The following is a 15,336-nucleotide window of genomic DNA, read 5'->3' on the forward strand; positions in this document are numbered from 1 at the left end:
AGCTGCAGCAACAATAACGGCTGCAGCTCGAAATGACCAGCGGAAAAAAATCGCGAGGGACGAAAAAAAAGAGAGAAAAAAAGAGAGAGAGAGAACGACATAGAGAAAGAGCAAGCAAATGAGGCAGGAAAAGGCCCTCGGGCTTCCTGCTTTGGCGAAGGCCTTATGCGTACAAATTGCAAATTGTCCGTCGATTATCGACAGCTATATATATACAGAGCCACGTACACCTATCTCATGCTCTTTTTTACGATTCGTCGATCATTCGCGCAGGGCTTTAGGAGAGCTGAGAGCGAGCTGCTACCTCCGAAAAACGCAAATTATATTAACGGTGCGTGAGTGCGCGCGCGCGCGCAAAAGAGAGAGAGAATAAAAGAGTGGAAGGGTCCAAAACCCCAGTGAAGAAAAACAAATGACAAAGTTCGAGCCGCGCAGCACACGCGCGCGCCTTTATATGCGTATAATAATTGACTTCATGACACACTTTACGCAGAAAAAAATTACCCCCAGAGAGAAAGAGAGCTGCTGCTGGGCTCCTTCGGTTTCGGCTCGGCCGTTCGGGGAAAAATGCTGAATTTTTTTCTTTTACTCTCGACATCTTCCGCGGAAGTGCCCCGTGTATATACATACGTATAACAATAATTTAATGTGTGCACAGATTGCACACTTTTGCTAAGTACACCCGTAACCGTAAATTTATTTCTTCATTGGTTTTTTCTCTACCTGTTTTTTGGTAGACTGTGTTTTTTTTCTCTCTTTTTTACTCGAAGTTCGAACAGAAAGTTTTTTGTTTTTGTGTGTATCAGAAGAGATATTGCGCGCGCGCCGAAGGAAGTGACTTTTGAAACATGTCAAAATTTTAATGTTAGAATTTCTGAATATATCTTACCATGCGTCGAGTCGGGCGATGACGGATTCTTTTCTGCACGTCCAAGCGCGTCGCTCGCTGTAACAAAAATATTCATTAATACTATTATTAAAATATTATTATTAAAATATTCTTTACGATATTTCATTCATATGTATTGTTTTTCCTAAATTAGTATGTTTCAAACGTGCTCCACGCGCGTCAATTTTTTTATTCGTGTTTCGAGGTTAGTTTAAGATTCAGAAATATTAAATTTCAAACGGGCTTCGCGCGCGTCAACTTTTTCATTCGTGTCTGTTGACAGTTAGCAGCGGAGGCGCTCGTATCGAGTCGGCTTGCGTCGGGCGTCGTCGTCAGTGTCAGCCAATCAGAGAGATCTTTTTACGCGGCCTCACTTTTCGGCCGTTCTCTTTTTTATAAGTAGATTATAAGTAGATTTACCTCAATTGAATATAAGTCCGAAGAAAATTTTATTATTACTTATACAATTATTTTGAACCTTTCACTGCAGATTTCTAATCTAATCTAAAAGACTTATTTTTACTTATACAATTGTTTCGACTTGGTCACTTGCAGGTTTACAGATAACGTTACTCGCCATCTAGCGGTAGAGGCTGGCTTTAATGATTTTTTCACTTCACTTTCATTGCACTTCCATGATTTTTTTGTGGAGCTAATGTAAACAAAAATAGTTGGGTACGGATCCATTCATTTTCAACGAAGATTTCATGTAAAAGTCAAATAAAATTCAGTATCATTATTGACTATACCTTCAAATCAAACGGTTGACTTATATTTTCATAATAAAAAAGTCTTTCGTTACTATATACGTGGAAATTAGTATATGTGAGAAAAAGAGACGATTCTCAAGACTAAGCTCTCCGAGATCTGCAGAAAATAACCAAGTCCATTCCATTTGTTCCTCGAAACATGTGGGGTTGAAGAAGCTGCCAGTATATTACATATTACGGATGGCCAGGGATATTCAAATAATCTATAGGAGAGCCGTGAACAGTATTGAAGCTCTCGAGAATGACCAACGTGTGTCAGTGGCACACACCGTAAACAGGACTTTGGACGCTGCCCCGCGGTGGTGTTGGCGTTGCTGCTGGCTGTGGCCAGGCAGGCAGATACGATACCCCTGGGGCTGTAAATCAACCCCCGCGCAACGAGGCGCTCTCTATCCGTATTCAGATAATCCTGTCATATAATACAAAAGTTTTCGATTTTATTTTCGGTGCGGTCGAAGAATACGGGCTACGAAATCGGGCAAAAAGTAGGAATTCTTTTTTTTTCTCCTCTTTTTTTTTCCATCAACGAATCAATTAAAGAAGAATGACGAAAGAGTACATGTATTTGTGCACATGAAACGAAGGCACTTGGATGCGATCGGCGGCAGTTGCGAAAGGATCCCATGATGATGCGATCGGATCCCCCGTGGTAGTAAGTGAGCGTGCCGTCGCTGCCGCCGCCGCACACAGCAAGTATGCGGGTGTTTTTTTCTCCGCGTCCGTATTTACGTTCGTGCAGTGTCCGCAGATGAGTTTTGGGGACGAAAGTGCCGGTTTTGTAGTCTCGCGCGCGCGCACGCCTATATAGAGCCTTTATCGGGTACATACGCGGTGACGACGACTAATTGAGACCCGCAGAGTTCTCGAAAAACTTTTCAAACGGCTAATTTCGGAGACGCTTCGCAAGCTGTAAGTACTGCACGGTTCGATGCTCTCGAGATTTTTGACGAAAGGAAGTGGATATCTTGCGAGAGAAGCGGCCCTTTACTTTTGCCAAATGAGACTGTTTCTTCGTTTCAGTTGATAAAACTGCAAATATGTGTAATAATGATGGCGTAAATATTACATTGAAGATTTCCGATGAAAGTTTGTTTAACGAAGACGATCGATGCCAATAACATATATCGTGTTTACATTGCAAAAATTCCTACTATGTACACAGTCGAAAAAACTCAAGTTCGATCGACACCCCGTATCAGACGTATATGGAATATTATAAGTGATGCAAGCATCGAAGGCGCTGACAGGTCGTATTTATTGCCAGCTCGATTCTGCCCGCACACAATATATGGCATTAGTCTAATACAGTATATATATTCCATATGGCTTATAAGGGAGACGAGACGTTTCGCGATTTCGTCGAGCCTGCGCAAGTTCATCGCGTGCAAACTTCATTTCATATTCATAAAGGTCAGTCAATCGGTGGATATTGCTGCATATCGTATACACGGAAGATATATCGGATACACGTGATATAAAGGTCGATTTTTCGCGTGAATCTCAACTTTGTGCCAGATATTGTATTAACTCGCATGCAGTGCATGGATGATTATTTTAGTGTTTGCTTAGCTCGGAGCCAGTCTCATGCAGCTCCTCGGCGCAATTACGCCACACGCGATATATTATCGGCGGCGGCGGCGGCCATTTCAATTATTCATATTACGAATCGGTTGAATCGAGCTCGCCGGCTCGGTGCAGCAATTCGTGCTGCTTATTATACAAAACTTTCACTCGTCGGTGGGTCGCGCGCGGGCACCCGACAAAAAAACGTGCATAATATATATATTTTATTTATTGCGCTCGGCGCAGTTGCACTTCTCCATGCAAATTGCGCGCATATATGTGCACATATGGATGTGTATGACGAAGGTCGTCGTGTGTGCGTGAAAGTTGCCGACATGTCCGAATAATATAGTATTCGCGCGAATAAAAACGCGCGGCAGGTATATGGTGATCAGTTTTGACCGTGATACGAGAAAAAAGGCAAATATAATGAAGTATTGATGCATAAGAGACGGGAAAAATATGGAAAAGTCGATGAATCCTTCGCAGGATCGGCACAGATCGTGTATTTTTATATGCATGGTCTGGAGGCGCTGCGCACCGCTTTAGGTGTACGTAGCGAGCGCGAGTCTTCATAAAGTATTCATAGCAGCGGTGTTTGCGGTCTACCGCAATGTTGGCCCAGCAGTAGCAGCAGCAGCTTTTCTCGCATAATATAGCCATGTTTTACCATGCTTACTTTTGCGCTTTATTATACGCATACTCACGCGCGCAGCTGACTTTCGTCGTTGTCGTATATGAACTCGAAAAGCGAGTAACTCGTTATATCGGCTATACTACGCTTGCAGTTGAAGCAGGCACATTTGTAATCGTTTTTCATTGCGATATTTATATATACGGTCGGACACACGACTTGCGCTCTGCATCGTATTTGGCGCGACGTTTAAATGCGCGCAGCAGCCTCAGTGAAAGCCATTAATTTGGCGTGTGTGTGTGTGTGTGTGTGTGTGTGTACGCGCGCGCGAACCAACGTATGAAACTTGAATAGAAAACAAATTCGCATGTATAAGCTGACCGCTGCCGCCGCTGCCTTACGTACGTACGTGTCCTATAAGCATATTCCGACGAGCTTTTCCTCCGGCAGGCCCTATATGTATGCGCTTTACCATGAATACGAGATGATACGAAGCTTCGAATCTAGTTTGCCTTCTCGCAAGGCCGCGTTGCGTTGCGTTGCGGGCTCCGGTGTTATATAGCCCGCGGGTCATCAATTTTTTAACAGAGAGCGAGAGAGGAGAGGAGCGAATCGACGATATGGAAAACACGTCCCGTCACGCTGGACCGAGAATGCCTTTTCCATGCGCGCATATGTATAGAGCGCGTGTGTGTGAACGCCTGCAGAAAAACTCGCTTTACGCGTTCTGAATCGACTAGCCTCTGACCACCACCCCTTCACACTTCGTATTATATATACGTATGGAGGCTTCGAGCTTCGTTTATATGCATGCAATATTGCACGCGCTCGAGCGCGGAGAGAGAGGTAAAGGTTGAAAGCTCGAAAGGCACAATTTCTTTTCACTATAATATATAGATTCGAGTCGGTGCGCTCGACGTTGTATAATATTCGTCTCGTTCTCGAGGATATTCCGGAGAAGTAATTATTGCTCCGCGCTCGAGATATATATATTTTTGTCACTGCAGGCGGCTCTACGTCGTCCCCAGACTGCCTCGCTCGAAACTGTCAGACGACGACGACGACGAAGACGACGAGAAAAGTTGGCGAAGAGCGCACATATATATATAATAAATACGAAGATAAAGTTCGTGTCAAAAAAATATAATAATGCCGCGCGTATATAGCGAGCAGGACGCTTGCCTTGGCTATACGGATAGATGAATTGGAACTTTTATCTCATTTTGCTTCGTTTGCTCTCTTTAACGTCACGAAGCGCTCCAGCAGCAGCAGCAGCAGCCGAGACAGTATTTAGCGGCGGGGTGCACATACACTACACGGACGTTTCACACATAAATGCACACACATACACAGCCACCCACACCGACTTATAAATACCAGCGGCAAGAATACAAAAGTTCCAGTACATATAGCTGGGGCGCAGTCGATGCTGCCTGCGCGCTAGCTCTAATTAATGTACCAATTAAAAAACTTAAATTAATGAGTCTGGCGATGAAGGCGGGAAAAAAATTACGAAATTTCCGCGCGTATAACGCGAGATGGTGGTGGTGGTGGTGGTGGCTGCAAGGGGTGGACGCAGGCAGCGTCTGCGTGTGTGTGTGCGTGTGTACGAAGCGGGGGTGGGTACACGGTAGTAGGAGCCGGGAGCTCGAGCTCACGCAGGGTGCAGTAGCCGCGAGAGAAAGAGGGAGTACGCGGTGGTATATACATATAGAGAGAGAGAGAGCGAGCCGCGCTGATGTATAAAAGGTCGCTCTGCGTGTGCGGAGAGCAGCAGTGAGCGCGCCAGGCAAGGAATACAAGAACGAGAGACAGACGCGCGCGTACTTTTTCCAATTACAAACGGCGCCATTAGCGCGATTATTTTTTGAAACAAGAATATTCTCGCACTGTGTGCTGCGTTGAGGCTGGTTTGCTGGCTGGATGGCTGCTGACTGCGTGTGCATTGGCTGCTGCCTCGAGCGCCCCGGCTTATAATGAGGGGGTGGCCGGCTGACTGTGTGTGCTCTTGCCGTGCGCCGTCTGCAATAATGGCCGACGTTATGAAGAAATAAAAGGCCCTCTCCTCTCTTTCCCTCTTTCTTTCTGCTTATCTCGCGCGCAAGAGAGAGAGACAGAGAGAGCTGCGTTACAGCCTCCACCCGTGCGGCGCAGGTCGCCATAGCGACGCGAGGCAAAGCTCTCGGAGCTACTAAGACTTGCGCGCCTAAGTAGGGGATACATACGTACATATCGTATACGCAGTCGCGCATCTTTGCCGAGGCTGCTGCTCCAGATCCTCGCAAGTCGCAAGAGAGGAGCTTTCCTTCTTACTATTTTTTTTTTTTATTCTGCCTTTCTCTTTTTTCAGTATATGGTGTACGCCATGCGGGAGAGGAAATCCAGAGTACAAAGGAGCCATAGTCTCGAGAAACGGGTTGCGACCTCGGCGAGGCTTCTCCCTCTTACTCTCTCTCTCTCTCTTGGCGAGCTTGCAAACGAATGAGCCGTAGCAGAGTCGCGCTCGCACGCACCAAATGTCGTCGCAATACGTTTTCTTTCTCTCCTTTTTCTCTCGGACAAAACGAATTTGAAAAAATATCAGCGCCGAGCTCTCTCTCTCTCTCTCTCCCGCGTTTCGTTCGTGCGGATAGCTTATAAAGCTGCAAAACAAACCGCAAAGATCGTTTTATCGAATACCATGAAAATATATAAACTGCTTTATTATAAATACACGTTGAACTAACAAAAATCTCCCCAATGATGCTATGCGCAAGCAGCATCAGAGCAGCAGCCAATGATATTCGCGTCAAGGTATACGCAATGGTAATAATAATGATCGACGCAAGGCGCAACTTTCGCGATAGTTTTTGTGCTGCTGCTGCTTATACTATATACTCCTCTCTTTAAGCCGCGCGCGCGCTCGGGTATTTCTGCGAATGCGTAAAGTCAGCGCGCGCGCTGCACTGCGTCGACGACTGGACCCTGCCGGCCATTGTCTCGTTTAATGCAGGAATAATGTACGGCGAAATCTTCACTCAATATATACGGTTGGGCTTTGAACACCGAGTCCATAATTGATTTATTGAACGATAATGGGGCTTGTCGGTTAGAGGCTGCGCAAAAACGACCGCGGAGTAGTTGTGCCATATACACCAGGCAGCGGCAGCAGCAGCAGCGCGAGGCACTTTTTTCTCCCTTTCCGAGAATTTTTTCTCTAAAAGAAGACGCTGCGTTAAAGGCAAAAACGTAAGGTTTATTACTCTCGTTATCGCAAGGGCAGAGAGCAGCGCATTTACGTATTGTTGCGGCATTACAGAGACGGCGCGTGCGCGTGCACATCTCTCGCGACTTCTCGAAGAATACAATATAAATCCATCCATCGGCGAATCGGAATAATAATTTGAGAAAATGCATCCGTCAAGCTCGAGTCTCGAGAGAGATAATATCTAATTGTCCATAGGATTGAGCTACTTTGCTTCGGCTACGTGAGCAGCAGTAACATCAGCATCGTTGGTATAATTTTCGTCGACAATAACGTCGAGTCGAGCACACAGCTCGATTGATCGATCACAGAGCACGAGCGTAGCGCGCGCAGAAAACTGCTGCACGACACACGAATATAATAGCATAAAGCGACGTCGTCCTCGACGTAGTAAAGCGTGCTAATCGCTCACGGATAGCCTTAGCGTCAGTTTGCCTAATCGGTTTGCTATATGTAGTAGTAGTGGTGGTAGTTGGCAACGCAGCGCCGCAGTAACGAGACTCTGATGCGTGAAAAAACACTGGTAACGATCTGATGGATACGAAAATAATTGCACTTTGCCGCCGATCATTCCGAAGTAAGACAGAAAAAAAGAGAGATAGAGATAGAGACCGAGAGAGCTCGGGCGACCTCACGCCCCCTTGGCGGCGGCGGCGTTGGCGGCGTCGGCAGCAGCGCAGATGGTGTACGGGCCGACGACGAAGCGAGCGGACGAAAAGATCGAGACGACCGAGGGTCAAAGTACATTTATTTGTCACTTATAGAGTAAAAACGAGGGAGAGACGATCTTCCAACACTTTGCTCGTTGTTGCTCTCGAGTAGCGTACACACACATACACACATGTGTCGAGGCAAAAAAAAAAAATCGAAAATTATTCGAAATTGATGAGAGCTGCAGTTCTCGGCGAGCCTACGTAAGGGTTCAAATCGAAGAAATCACGCGCGCGTGTCTCACTCTCTTTTTTCTGTACGTATATACATATGCAACGGGGTAAACAACCCCTTTTTTTTCTCTCTCTGTTTTTTATTGGACGAATCCGGCGCGTTGTACCGCGCTAAATCTATGCTGGCCCATGCGGTGCTGCAGTACAGCGTGCGCCGCGCCTCGCGTGCGCGTATTATACATGTACGGTGGCGGCAGCGGCAGCGCGTATGAATTCAAGCAAATGGATGAGTTTTCGATTGTGCGATGGGGTTTGTCCCTTTCTTTCTTTTTTTCCGAGCAAAAAGCACAAGATGATGATGATTATGACGATATGGTCGACGCTGTTATGATGTCTACGCGCGTACATACATACATTTTTATATATTTTTTTATTTTTGGCATACGGCCATTGTGTAGCGGCGCGAATACATACATAAAATCTACGGCTCGTTACTTTTCTGATGCAATTTCGTACACACGCGAATGGGTGTCGTAGTAGAAATTTTTATGTCGCATGTGTGTACAGATGTGTGGACGCTATATCGAGCGAATTAATTTATAATTTTGCGCTCGTTTTCACGATGAAGCAAGAGAAAAAAAAAATAATAATAACGAAATAAAAGAGCAATCAATTAACGTCGTTCATTGGGACGATATTACTGCGACGTTAATAAGTATAATACGGTACACGAGAGTCGAGGCAAGCGTCAAACTGTCGCGCGTTAAAAGTCATAAATCATACATCAATGTTCGATATCCTCGAGCGAGTAGACGAGTGGCAGTTCGTTACTCGACGATCGTCAGCTATATTGAAAAGTACAAGGTGCTGCACTCGAGAGCAGCAGCTAGCTATCTATTAAAAGGCCATTAAAAAAGGAGCATTTAATCGCGCATACATGTACGGGCGATAGGCTTATACACACACCCGTGCGCGCTAATACGCGCATTTATAATAATAAATGTAAAACGAAAGAGAAGCTCGCTGATGCCTAAGGATGTGTGCTACTATATAGGCACAGAGGCACGTATGGTTTTCGCGTGATTTCCGCTGATACAGCTCGAATTATAATTAGCACGTCGTTTCCGCGATAGGCGTACACAGCAGCAGAAGCAGCAGCAGCAGCAGCAGCAGCAGTGCAAGAAGTACTGTGCACTTATTTATGTACATACAGTATTGCAGAAGCAGCTATATATATGTGAGCGTACGTAAGGTGCGCACACCGATAGGTTGGCACGAAAAAAGGCTTACTACTTTAGCTCGATATCGCGTGCCCCCGGCGCGTGTGTATTATTCTTTATGTACTCGCGCTTATATGAAATATTCATCGGATGCAAAAGTCGAATATAAAAAAAAACGTGGAAGAAGGAGAATAATGTAACGTACTTTATTAGGGAAAGAGAGTAAAAGTCGTGCTCTTGCGCGGGACAGAATTTCGTGCGATAATTAGTTAGCGAGAGAGAGAGAGAGAGAGAGAGTCGCGCGCGTAAACCCTTTCACGCGTGTGCATAAATGTGAGAGACAGATAGCACAATTAAGAGGTGCAGCTCTAATGCAACTGCCGCTGGAGAACAGGTGAACGCGATCGTGTATAATTACACTCTATGGCTTGGATAATTAGAGAAGTTTGGCGGCAATTACACGGCGTGTATTATGCCTGCGTACAACAACGCGCGTGCGTAGGTGCAGCGCGCGACTTTGCTCGTTTGGTCGATTAGAAATATATTATGTTGCTGTTGCTGCTGCTGCTACCTCGACTGTGCGGTGCAACGCGGCTGTGCGAAAATTTTCGAACGAGATAAGCCGCTGCCTCTGTTTGTTCTGTGCGTGTGCGGGTGCACTACTACGCACAGAAGATTGGAATTCTCGCGTTCTTAAAGTTGTCACGCACCTGTTTATATGCGTGCGGCTGCGGACTTTGCATTATAAATTTAAGCTTATAAGAAGAAAAGATGTGCTCGAGTCACGATTATTATTTTGCGAAACAAACGCGCTAATATCGCGTCGGATTAGGCTGCCTTGAGAAAATACCATCTCGTGTCGTCGTCTCTCAGGATCGTCGTCGCTTGTATAATAAAATACACGTAAATAACGCGCTCACTCACACACGCCATTGCTCGCTCTCGGGTATACGTGTGCATGTAATCTCAACTCGATCACGAAGTGAAGCGGCTAGGAAAAGTTTCCAATGCGCGCGAGGTAATAATATAATAAATATTAGAGCTCGGCTATAGCAGCAGCCTATATAGCTTCGAGGTTCTGCTGCTGCTATACTTTAGCCCCGGCTTTTTTCCTCGTAATTAAGTTATAAGGCACTAATACATATGAGCGGCTGCCGAGAGAGAGAGATGCTGCGAAGTACGCGCAGAGCTAAGAAACAATATGAACTGTACACTCCTGCATGGCCTGGTGATAATCTGGAACGCGATACATTATCCAGAAGGAGAGAAAGAACTGCTCTTGGCAGCTTATAAATACAACTAAGGCGCAGGTCGCGCCTGGTCGCATATATATGACGAGTAATGTAGAAGTTGGAAAAATTATTTGTATAAATGTGTCTGACCGCGCGTGGAACACTACAGCTAGTACACTTTTAAAAAAAGTTTCATTAGAATTAATGTAAAAAGGGAAGAAATTTTTTTACAAATATCTTTGTAAATTTAAAAATATGCTTTGGAGCTTGCTCGTTATATATTTACTTTTACTTTGCCACTTGTAGATTTATAGATAAAATTATTCGCCATCTACCGGTGAAGGTTGGATTTAATTATGATTGAATTTTCATACATTATTGAGCACTTTCCAAAATTGTTAAATTTGAGTATAGAGTTGAATTTTTTTCGTTAATATTTTCATTAAAATAAAAATACACGATTGCTATTTTTTCAGGTAAAAAAATTCAGGTAAAAAAATTAAAAACAAATAAGTACTAGATACATTTTGTCAATGAATATTTCATGTAAAAGTACGTTGAATAAAATTCAGTATCGGTTGGTGTATTTTTAACGTCCGATTTTCATTAATATCTGCATAAAATTTTGAGCTTTTTAACAGTGCCACAACGCGTATTTTTTATAATAATTAGTAAACTAATCATAAGGTGAACGAGATTTGCGGAGCAAGGTTAATGTTTTTTTTCGGAATTCTGGCGAAGGATTGCCGAGAAACTTGAAGTTTACTTCAGAAACTCATTCATCGGCCTCTGTGCCGAGTAGTAAGTAAAATTCGTGCGAACTGGAATCTAGTAATAGAGTTTATACACGTTGCGCATAATACAGCGGTGGCGGTGTCGGCAGCGGACTACATTACGTCAGAGATACACTTTCAATATTATACTTTTGGGCCCGAAAAATATACTTTGTTGCGCGAAAGAGGGAAATTATACGTTTCGAGATAGGGTCTTATACACAGTAGGAGTAGTAGTAGTAGTGGTAGTAGTGATCGGGCCTACGCGCGAAGCTCGCCTCGCTCTCCAAGTTCCGGGGGCTAATTATTGAGCGGTGCGCGCGCGAGCAAATATTGATGGCCAGTGGCGTCGTCGCCTCTCCACAACGCGCGAAACAAAGAAACGGAAGCTGACAGGCGGATAAGCATACACACCGACACGTATAAGGACTACCGCTGTTGCATGCCAAGGGGCATTTAGAGGATCATCGCGTACTATAATATATAATATATATATAGCATACACACACACACGCGCGCGCACACACTCGAGAGACGAGAAAAAAAGAGGGAAGGAGTGCATGGTACTGTATACCGACACACAAACATTCCGAACGAGAGAAACAAGTCGATTGCGCGAAATCGAATTAGGACTCGGAGCTGCTGTTGCTATACATATATTGCGCGAAGAAGAGAATTGCGAGCGAGCGAAGATGTAATTAATTATTTTTCTAGCAGCGCCTTGCCACTGACAGAGCTTGACATTAGCGGTCGATATTATTTTTAGTTTCGCAGATCGAGCGAGCGAGAGAAAAAGGGCAATGCTCGCTCGGTGTGCACAGTAATTTCTGAGTGTGCGCTGTGTTGTTGTAGTGCGCGCCTCATCGAGTTAAATACTCATATATCCAGCCAGCCAGCCAGCCAGTAAGCCACCATCGCAGCAGCAGTAGCAGTAGCAACGTGACGCGTCTACGCGTCGATCAATATTTGCAATTCCTCGAGTGGTGCGGCTCTCCGAATCGACGCGCGGAACTGCTGGTATTAAATATCTACTTGGGAGCAGGCACGAGCGCGCGCCTGGCGTACGATATATACGATTTTAGATCGCTCGATCCTAAATCGAGCTGGATATCGTTATAATATTCGGCCTGTAGTGGCTGATCGCGCGCGCCGCGCTCGTGGCATAATTCGACGATATACGAAACCGCGCGTACTGCGCACCACGTCGTTGATTGATTATTTTATGGTATCGATAATAATAGGAGATCGTTTACCTGAGAAAAGAAAGAAGAAGGAGAGGCAAAAAATTTTAATACACATATCCGGCAATTTCAATAACGCGCCCAATCCTCGACGATCGTATACATTAAGAACGGATCATCGGCTCATCGTGATGAGCAGAGAAGAGGGATATGAAGAGAGAGGCATGTGCACAGGTCAACGCGTTATAACAAATAAATATTACCATCTAATGTATATCTATGGATATAAGCGATCGACGATACACCTGCAACGATGCGGCGATGGCGTGGTGCTGCTGCATCGCAGGCGGCCAAAAGAACGAAAAAACAGACCGGAGCACGTCCTAGCCGCAGACAACAATATATATACTACCTATACTTTAATGCGGTGCAGCAGCAGCGTACAACAAGCTTTACTTTGCGTGCATACATTATAATAAGCGCGCCGCGTGCAGTTCGCGAGGGTACAGCACACAACAGAGGCGTGCGCCGTTATATACATTCAGGACAAAAATCAGGAAGGTTAACGAGACGTATCCGCAACTCATAACGCGCTTAATTAAGCCGCGCATGAGCGCCACAAATTGCGCAGAGAGGCCAAGAATAAGAAGAAGAAGAAGAAGAAGGAGAGAGAAAAAGATCGTGACCGTACACGGAAAAGGAGATCGGACCGACGATAGGGATCTGATAAAGGCATCTCTCTCTGTGCTCTCTCTCTCTTTCTCCCCGACAACTTGCGAGCACAACATCGCGGCCAGGTATCCAACGTAGTCGCGCCCGATCGTCGTCGTCGTCGTCGCGCACTTTGCAGCATCTTCGTTATATTATTATGTACATTACATATAGTGGCCTTGTTATATTTTACAGTGTAAGCTCGCGCGGCCACTGCTGCTGCTGCTGCTGAGAAAGAAGAATAGACTTTCGATGCTTTCTTCGCTGCTGCAGCTGTAGACGACCTCCACCGAGCGATATGCCTCATCGCCGATGCCTAAATTGTCCTTTAAATTAACTAGTCATGAGCGGCTCGCTCGTCTTTTTTCCACAACAGCAAATATGCTGCTTTCGGTTGACGAAAAAAAAAGAAAATTCCATATGGTCGTCGCTTCGTGGCGCATTACACTTGGGGCACGCGTGTACTACCTATAATAGCAGCCGTGTATGAGTATTGTAGTACGCTGGACTCCCTGTGAATTGTGTATAAGATCCAATATAGTCTATACCCAGCTACAGGAGAGCTTCATATGGAGAGAGAGAGAAAGAGGGAGAGGAAGAGGGAGATATTTTGTGAAAGCACTCAGGGTTAAAATGAATCGTGAAAAAGCTTTTGAAAAGCGCAAGAAAAAGGTCTAAGTGGTGGGAAGTGAGCTTTAAACGGCTTGAATCGGCCAAGGGTGAATGCTTGATCGCGCTTTCGAGTTCTATCTCTCTTTCTTTCTTTCTCGCTCGCTCACTCACTCACTCGCCGCTACCTTACACGCGTCTCTGCTGCCTCGATCCTATATATATGCTGAATTTCTTTAGCCACTACTATTCAAGCTTCACACTGTACCATACTAAAAGCCGGGGCTTTTTAAAACTTGCATTATACGCGGGTGCGCATGTACACGTAGTAGCAAGCCTATGGGGCAGTGCGCGTCGATAATCCTTGAAATCGATTGATGCATGCAGCTATACTGCGTTGCTGCTCTTGCTCTCTCTTCTCCATATATATGAGTAAGAATAAGTGTCTGTGTGCGTCCATACACACGTATAAGAAGTTTCGTCGATAATGCAAAGCGTAACTGACGTTCGACCTATTGGATTGGGTAATCCGCTTAAACTATCCTTATATGAGATTAAGCCAAGCGAAACATTACAAGTGCCTCCCGCGATATTTTTTTTCAGCAAATTATTCTCTACGTCGGCGACAAATATTCACGGAAAAAAACGTAAAATTACATAAGTTTGACCGTCCGGTTTGTGTGACAGGTTGCACATATGTGTATGGCGAGGAAAGCAGTCGCCACCGTGACCTATAGGCATGCAATTGAAAAAACTTGAAATTCCAATCTAAATATGATCGAGCTAATCGTCGCAGCGATGATCTAATCATTTTGAAACTCATTGCTTTTAGCATCGATCGCGATAAGCCATCTCCGTTTCGTTTCGTTTGGTAATTTTTTCCTATTTTTTTCTTTCAAAGGCGTGCTTACATATATTGAGAGAGAGAGAGAGAGACTCGCCAAGCTGCGAGGATGAAATCGGCGTGGGGCACAGGCCGCGATAAAAATCATTCAAGGGTCTAGGCAGCAGCAGCAGGTTCGAAAAAAAGAGAACTCACTTTTACTATACCGATCTAATCGAGGATAAGAGGATAAAGAGAAACGAAGAAGGTACAGCGGAGGATGATCTTCGGCAGCTTAGGCGCAGCCATGGTTGCGTTACAAAAGTATATAGACGTAGCGACTGTAGGCTTCGGTGTGCGGTGCATCGATATGACGCAAAGGGTGTAGGTAAATGCTACATACGTAAGAGTTTAAAATGGCGAATGTAAAGTATTGCCCCTTTCGGCTCATGCAGAGTAGCGAGAGATCAGTCGCGCGCGTGTGTATGCGCAGATCAACCCCAATCACGGCAATCTGCTTTTATAATCATCTCGCAAAAGGGGGCTTGGTTTGCATCTCTCTCTCTCTCGCTCGGTGATATACATACGAGCGTTACCGAGCTGTGCTCGATATGCTGCAACGCCTCTTTCTCTCTGCCGCTCGGATATGGAGAATCGCTCGTGTATATAAATTTGCCGCTCAACTCTTTGCATGCGCAACTTTAATTAACCATTGTTGGACGTGAGGTTAAGGGCACTCAAGGTAGACGATAGTCTTTTCTTTTCTTTTTTGAAAAATTTATCCGTCGAAAAGTCGAGGTAAT

The 15,336-nt window shown here is 45.1% G+C and overlaps 1 protein-coding gene across 1 annotated transcript in view; it reads right to left on the minus strand.

Moving 5' to 3' along the window:
- LOC106652208 (protein nubbin-like) overlaps positions 1 to 15,336 on the minus strand; it is a 148,020-nt gene that overhangs the window by 30,699 nt on the left and 101,985 nt on the right. Inside the window, exon 4 of the mRNA XM_023460395.1 lies at positions 890 to 946. Within this exon, the coding sequence (XP_023316163.1) occupies positions 890 to 946 (57 nt within the window). The remainder of the gene's footprint in view (positions 1 to 889; positions 947 to 15,336) is intronic.

This window comes from Trichogramma pretiosum, unplaced genomic scaffold (assembly GCF_000599845.2).
Source record: "Trichogramma pretiosum strain Unisexual culture from Peru unplaced genomic scaffold, Tpre_2.0 scaffold29, whole genome shotgun sequence".
Lineage (NCBI taxonomy): Eukaryota > Metazoa > Arthropoda > Insecta > Hymenoptera > Trichogrammatidae > Trichogramma > Trichogramma pretiosum.